The sequence below is a fragment of the Protomyctophum bolini genome (assembly GCF_963924005.1).
Source record: "Protomyctophum bolini genome assembly, chromosome: 12".
Lineage (NCBI taxonomy): Eukaryota > Metazoa > Chordata > Actinopteri > Myctophiformes > Myctophidae > Protomyctophum > Protomyctophum bolini.
In genome coordinates, this window is record NC_137873.1 from 24223915 (window position 1) to 24231542 (window position 7628).

Genomic DNA, 7628 nt, shown 5'->3' on the forward strand with positions numbered 1-7628 from the left:
GACATGGTCGTATAACAAAATATATGTACAGTCTGACTGTGGGAATTTGAACAAAAAGTCCCAGATCTACTGTGTATCTTGCCACCATGGATGATTGGGAGAAACTATTCAGTCTATTGATTTAATGTATGCATGACAGAACACCCCAGTCATACTTCAGCCTTCTTGCTTCGAAATTGCCCCCTCAAACATTGCTCCATCATGTATTGCGCCTTTTTACCCTGAATGGTATCAGTGCTGGCAGCTTCCACAGAACCAACAGTAAAGGCATGACGTTCCCAGAAGAGATATGCTTATCACTGGACACACCCATCAGCTATGGGTGTCGCATAATGTACAGTCTGTATACAGTACAATGACGCTCCCAGTACTGTTCCCACCCTACTGTGGGGGATACATTATGATTTGTAATCTACAGTATGAACTTATTTATAGACTATGCACACAGAATAACTCTCTGCTTCTGGGGCCCTTCCCTACTACCGATGATACTAATTAAGGCTCTGTTCCATTTAGAGTACAGTGGCTCTCAAACTTTTTAATTTCAAGGAACCCCATAACTCTGAGTGTACAAATGGAACCATTTGCACACTCTCAGAGTTACACACCCGGGCCGTACCCGTACCGGGGCCATTTGGAACGCACTCGGACACTTTGAGAACCCAATGTAGCAGATTGTTTAACCAGTGAGCCAACATGCACATTATCAGCACCCTGACACTGTTTGACCAGAATGGAACAGAGCCTTAATTAGTAGTATCATCGGTAAGGAAGTAGGGAAGGGGCCCGGAAGCAAGGAACTAGGGGTGTAACGATATAGTAGCTGCATCGAAAAATACATTTTAATTTCAAGTATATCGAAATGTAAACAGCAACTTTGACTTTCCGGGAATGCGCCATACCACCCATTGGTGGCAAACCTCGCACTGGAAGTTCCATGAAATACTATGAACGATTGTGACCTTTGTCACATAATCGGTTCAGGAATGACGTTGGTGACTTTTCCTCGTAAGCTTCCTTGTCCGGAAGTAGGAAGACTTATTTTGTTCTGTATGTAGAGTGTTCCAGCTCAATGGCCTTGTGGTTAGAGTGTCCGCCCTGAGAGTGCTGAGACTGGGAGATACAGTAGGGGTTCGATTCCCGGCCGGGTCATACCAAAGACAAAAAATGTGACCCAGTGCCTCCCTGCTTGACACTCAGCATCAAGGGTTGGATTGGGCGTAAGTCCCTGCGACATACTAGCGTCATGCCCAGGGGGTGTACTTGTACATCAAGCTGCCTCACGCTACAGAAACAGGAGATAGGCTCCTGCCCTATGGGCCTCATGGCTCGGCAAGGCTACTTACTACTTTGAGTGTGTGTGCCGTTCATTCACCAGGAGATGATTTGTGTGTTTGGGTAGCTATACAGTTTTGTTCCGAGGAAAGAACAATACAAAGAACAGTAACATGAGAAAGATACTGTTTAACGCTGTCTCAAATGATGATTACAATGACTACACCAGAGGACAAAGGCAACATTTAGAAAAATGTACTTCCTCTTCATTGTGGCAGCAGGTGTTTGACATTTACAGTAGCTAGGAAAACTGCGGAACAATGAAGCAAGATGCAGTGTCGTTAAAACACAAAGAGAGCACAAACTGAGAAATATCTTGCATGCATTTCCACAACACACACACCCTGGCTCAGATACACTAATGGCACTTCCTCCTTGAACCCGCACTGCAACGCGCCAAAGCATTGAAGTCAAAGAGTGCAGTCATTGACGCTGGGATGATGCAATTCTAGTGGTGGATGAGGGCAGCTGAACACCTCCAGAAGGGAGGGCTGGAGCATCATGCTGTGTGCTGCGGAACAGCGATATGCTATCAGGATCCACGCAGGGTCAAGCTAGCTGGGGGCTCACCTCACATGGAGACACTGACAGGGCATTCATTCAGAGAATTATGGGTAGGACTTATTGCTCCACATACACATTCCAAAGTTTTGGAAAATAAGTCATTTGTGGTTAAGTTTCCTTAATCCAATGATGTTAGAATTATTCATTTAGTAATAAACATATGTATATATATATATTATATACCGTGAGTGTGTGTGTATAATATATATATATTATTATTTTTTACACAGGTATTGAAAATGGAGCATACGCCTTTGAGAAATTAAATTAAAATAATTTAATTCAAACAATTTAAGCACAACTGAGCTTTACACTGTTTCTGTGCTATCTTGCCCCTTAAACAAACTGAAAACTCCAGTCCAGCACTGCAGACTGGTACTGTAACATGTAAATAGAATAACAGTGACCACTGGTGGTGAATCTAAAAAACAACATGAGAAATTGTCACTTGAGTAAAAAAGAAAAGAACATTTATTAGACAAACATGACAGCCTCATAGTTTCAGACGTTTGTTTTTACAGAAGTAACCCTGTTTAACAGACTTGAATCACGCAATCATCTACACACGCGCACACACACACACACACACACACACACACACACTCACAGAGTGTCCCTAATTACCTGACATACACATAGCCTCACATCTGCAGCTGGGTGTGATGGTTCTTTAATGACTGGGCCGATAGGGGAAGGGCATCCCCGTCAGGAAAGGCTGAGAGGGGTACTGGGGGTGAGGCGAGGGGTGGCTGGCCAGGGGTGTGTGCGTGGGGTGCGATGCCAGGGGTGTGTGCGTGGGGTGCGATGCCAGGGGTGTGTGTGTGGGGTGCGACGCCAGGGGTGTGTGCGTGGGGTGCGATGCCAGGGGTGTGTGTGTGGGGTGTGAGGCCAGAGGCGAGTGAGAGGCGTGGGGGCTGAATGCCAGCGGGGGCGTGTGGATGTTGTTGTAGTACATCACCGGGCCCGACATCACCAACTGCAGCAAACTGTTGACACGAGAGGAAGGAAACAAGCACCCACACACGCAGAAAGACAGAGACACAGGAAGAGAGAGTGTGAGTGAGAGTATGACACAGACTGAGTAGGAAAAACCGTGCAATTTGTTCATGATTATTAGTGAGGACCTATTATATGAAGATAGGTTGAAAAGTGGTGAAGTGGTCCTTTAATAGATGCTGGTTCTTACTTGTTGTGGGGGAGACGGGAGCAGATGGCCCTCAGGTCCTCTGTGTGAAACAAGAAGACATCACGATGAGAGGACAATAAAATCACTGTCAAATCAAGTCTTAATTATTTATTCAGCGAGTAGACGATCGATAAGTGAGGAGTAATTAAACAATCTAACTTTCCAATCGCCGACCAATTCAGTCAATCCTCACAGAAGTGCATTAGGTTTTCTTATAGCCAACGGAAAAACAATGATGGAAGGAGAAGATAAGATATAAGATATCATAAGTTAAAGGTTCTGCTGTAATTGAAATGTTTTTGTTAAATAACTGTTAAATTGTTCGATATTCCCATAGTCATCATTGTTGTTCAATAACAGGGGTCTCCCGATCTCTCCGGCTCTTTAGTAAACAAAAAATACGTTTTCACGTCAGGATATCTGACCGATTTATAGACCGATAGTATGAAAGACGCCCCGACTGTACACTAGCACTGTTTCATAAACAATTAACACAATATGTATTCTAAAATGATGTTGTTTTAGTAACATATTGTTCCTGCTGTTCTACATACTGCCAACCAGGTGAAGAAGGACTGAGGCTTTAACGTTTGATTTTGTACGAACTATCTGAGACAGTTAAGATTCTATGGAAGATGCTTCTGAACATATTGCTGGTTTGATCATTTCAAGTGTTCTAATGTTAAAATAACCTAAAATAGCTCTCAATGTGTCACAGACGCATTGAGAGCTTGCATATAGGCTATTGTCGCTGCGCAACATGCATAGAAGACACGCTGGCTTCTATAGAATAAAAAATGACTAAATCAGCTGTGGTGACTGAGAACTTCAATCCATGAAAATAGCATAATTTATACTCAAAACGGCAGCAGCTTTGCAGGACTGTCCACATCGCTGAGACATAACAAAATGTCAATATTGAATTTTCCATATGGTTCATTACGTGACGTCCTGTCGAAGAACCCAAAACGCCGCCTCACCTCGGGAGCAGAGCAGCGCTCCGCTAGCCATGGCCACCTGGAGGGCTTGTGCCAGGCGGTCCAGGGCCAGCTGGCAGAGCGTGTGCGCCTCGGCGGCAGAGCGTGCATGTTTATCGGCCTGGTCCAGCAGGCGGGACAGGTCGTTGGTCAGCGCGGCCAGGGGCTCCAGCTGCAGCAGGGCCAGGCGCCCGAAGAGCCCCTTCTCATTCAGTATGTTGGGCAAGAGCATGAAGACCTGCAGAGAGAGACGGTTGGGTGTTACACAATAGACTAGAAGTTTCCTAAAATGCAGGTAATGTTTGTAGGGCAATAACAATATGGAACACGTTATGAACTGTGATCACTAAAGCGCACACAGTAAGGCATGTTTTAAGAATCTCCTTAAAAGACATTTTTTTACTGGACTTTTATTGTCTTGTGCGTACATTTTATTTTATATACATTTTTATTGTGTTAACTTGTGTTATATTATATGTTTTATGTTTGGTGTGGACCCCAGGAAGAGTTCTAAAACAAAAAACACTTTCCTGATATCTTCTTCAAATTGAATAGAATATGCTCTGGTAGTATTTTGTCTTGTATTACTGTATTTTACCATTTGGTTTAATCACATAGATTAATTGAACTTTAAGGTGTTAAAAGAAATCGAGAGGTGACACCCATCTAATTTCTTCACAGGCGCATGTACCTGAAGAACGCTCAAATGCAGTGCAGAGAAGAGAGACCCCGCCTCCGGATGGCTCTCTGTCGTGCCGTTCGTCAATGGCGGCTTCTGGTCTCGTCTGAATGCCAGTGGGGCTTTGACGCACCAGCGCACCAGCCCTCCCAGTGGCGTGATGTCCATGGAACTGATGGGAGGGCTGCCCGAGAGCGCCGTGTTCAGGAAGTTGATGAGGACGAGGCGCGGGTCGTCCTGAATCCACGTCACAATCATCTGGAGGAGCTCGATAGGAGGGGTTAGCTCCTCTACAAATACACACACATACATCGAGAGAAAAGGCCAATTACATATAATTTTTGGGGTCCTTAATAGTTTGAGAACCACTGGTACAGAAAACTGTTATGATTTAGAAGACATTTGTAGAAACTGGTCTTAATGAGTTAAACGGAGCTATCGTCGTATGGATAAGCGTTGGGTACCTGAGGTGAAGTCGTAGAGAGTGGCGACGGCGGTGATGAACTGGCAGCAGAAGCGAGGGCTGGAGCTGTGGATGTTGTGCAGGGTGGACACGGAGCCTGGCACCAGGCTGCAGTAGTCGTCTACCAGGACCCGGGCCAACCGCACACAGAACACACGATGGGTCCTCTGCACGAAGACAGGGACACATCACCACCGCTCAAGTTACACACACAGGAAATACATTATGGGCATGCACGCCAACACACAAGTATGTGCACATGCATGAGTAGCACGAGATTTCGCACATGGGGTGCATGCACACAAACTAGGACAAATACAAATAGCTGATACTGTACATTATTATGAGTTTAATAATAATTGTGTCACCTTTAGTTGTTGTTCCAGTATTTGGCGAGTACATTTGGCACATGCAAGTAAAGTACCTAGAATTTGTGCTCTGTTACCCATCCCAACTATTATGCCTGATTTACATACGGCGGAAATAGACAAACTTAAGCGATTCATCAATTAATTGATATACACAAAACAAAGACGAGCTTCTGGATGGTTTGATTATTCAAAAAAGTTATCGATAGAATAACCGCTAAGTAAATATTCAAATAGGAGCAGCCCTACCAATACAAAGCCTCACCTGCAACCAGGTAGCAGCACATTCCAAGATGGGCACCCTGCCCACGGCCACCGCCATGGAAACCAGCTTGCTCAGCAAAGCCATGCGGCTCTCGTCCGCCTGGTTTCCCTGGAGACTGAAGAGGGCGGAGAAGGTGAGTTGGCGGACGGCGTCGCGGCTCTGCTCCTGGAAACAGCTGCACATGATCTCCAACAGCTGTAGCTCCTGGAGGGCACTCATCCTCTGAAGCACAACATATAAGAGACAGACAGCTTTCAGAACCCAGACTCACTCAATAATATCAACTATCAGTGTAGGGCAAGGTGATATGACTTCAAATCAATAACACTCATTTCAAATACTAGACCGGTGCACGGCTGTAGAGCACCGAGTCGGTAACGATGGAAGTTGGAGATCCATGCCCCACAGAGTACCTGTTCCACACATCTGGATATTTCTGTATATGTCTCTCTGTGTCTCTTGCGCTACGTCCAACCGGGGAAAATCCCCCGTCAGGTGAAAAGAAGCGGCTTGGACTCGTCATGCATGTAGAAGGAAGCATGAGGTCAGTCCATTGCTCTCCCCAGGTTGGCAGAGAGTCTAGCGCCCACGATTACATTTGATAATTCACACTGGGTGAAAAAATGGGTCCAAAATTGTGGGATAAAAAAGTTGTTTTCTCCCATTTGGGCACAGCTGCGAAGTGACAAAAAAAAGAAAGAAAAAGAAAACGCTGAGATGCCAGGCTAAAGGTTGACAGGAATCTGAGAAGGAGAGAGACATGCAGCAAAATTCCACTTGGGAATCGAACCTGGGACTCGCTGTCAGGCAGCAAAAGAGCCTGTATATGGTGCATGCCTTAACCACTAGGCCATCAGCAGCGCCACTGCTTCTCTCGACTATTTGATTAAATAACAAGCAAGATTAAGTCGGTTACCCTGGGCGGGGCATTCCTGTCCTTGGGCGCATGCAGGATGAACTCCTCCACCAGGTCCAGTGTCTTGGCATCGACCTGGGCAGCCTGCCCCCTGTTGGACTGCACCAGGTTACAGATGTAGATGTCCAGGTGGTAGAGCAGCTCCTTGGCTGCGTTCAGCACGTCGCGGGGCAGCAGCGACTGGCGGATGTCACCCATCGCCGCCTGGGAACAGTCGGCACAGCGGGTACAATCAGGTTCAGATTATTATTATTTTTGAGAGGCGCTAGCCCCTCCTATGTCCATCTTTGAGATGCATTGTGAGCAACTGAGCATGTAGATCGGCTATTGTTGCGTAACACTGTCGCGGAAGTAGACCATAAAATTAGGAACTGTGTCCTTAGGAAAAAATATAGTTACAAGGCAAAATACAGTATTGTTATTGATAATGTATCGATTTAAGATGCTTTCCAAAATCCAGGCGATTAGACGCCTGCATTTAAATAGTGTAAACAACATGTGCTTCAAAGCAAACACTGAGTATGAGATTTATAAAAATATATATAATAATGTAGTATGTGGGCATACGCGGAAGGAAGGACTGAATTAATGGCCCAGTGAATTTAGAAATAATTCCTAAAAAGACTTCCAGTGTTTGCAGAGCTTTATGATGTTTAACAAATAAACTATAACCATTACTATTATGACACACCTTACTGTATGTCATGTTATGTACTGTGGTGTCCATAACTGTCCCATGCACTGCAAATACAATTAATAATTGTCACAGGCAGCTGTTGACAAGGTTATCATGGTTTAAGACAAGTGCAGGTTGTGGTTACAAGCTGCAGGTGCAACAACATTACAGCAGTGCTGCTACTCTACTACTCTGTACT

General features: G+C 45.1%; 1 protein-coding gene across 1 annotated transcript in view; it reads right to left on the bottom strand.

Moving 5' to 3' along the window:
* Positions 1-2235: 2235 nt before the first annotated feature.
* Positions 2236-7628, bottom strand: part of ints15 (integrator complex subunit 15) — a 6066-nt gene continuing 673 nt past the window's right edge. Inside the window, exons 2-8 of the mRNA XM_080777368.1 lie at positions 6754-6957; positions 5838-6059; positions 5206-5371; positions 4754-5031; positions 4066-4300; positions 3086-3125; positions 2236-2885 (exon numbers count right to left, since the gene is read on the bottom strand). Coding sequence (XP_080633494.1) covers positions 2570-2885; positions 3086-3125; positions 4066-4300; positions 4754-5031; positions 5206-5371; positions 5838-6059; positions 6754-6951 — 1455 coding nt within the window. The 5' untranslated portion in view covers positions 6952-6957 and the 3' untranslated portion in view covers positions 2236-2569. The remainder of the gene's footprint in view (positions 2886-3085; positions 3126-4065; positions 4301-4753; positions 5032-5205; positions 5372-5837; positions 6060-6753; positions 6958-7628) is intronic.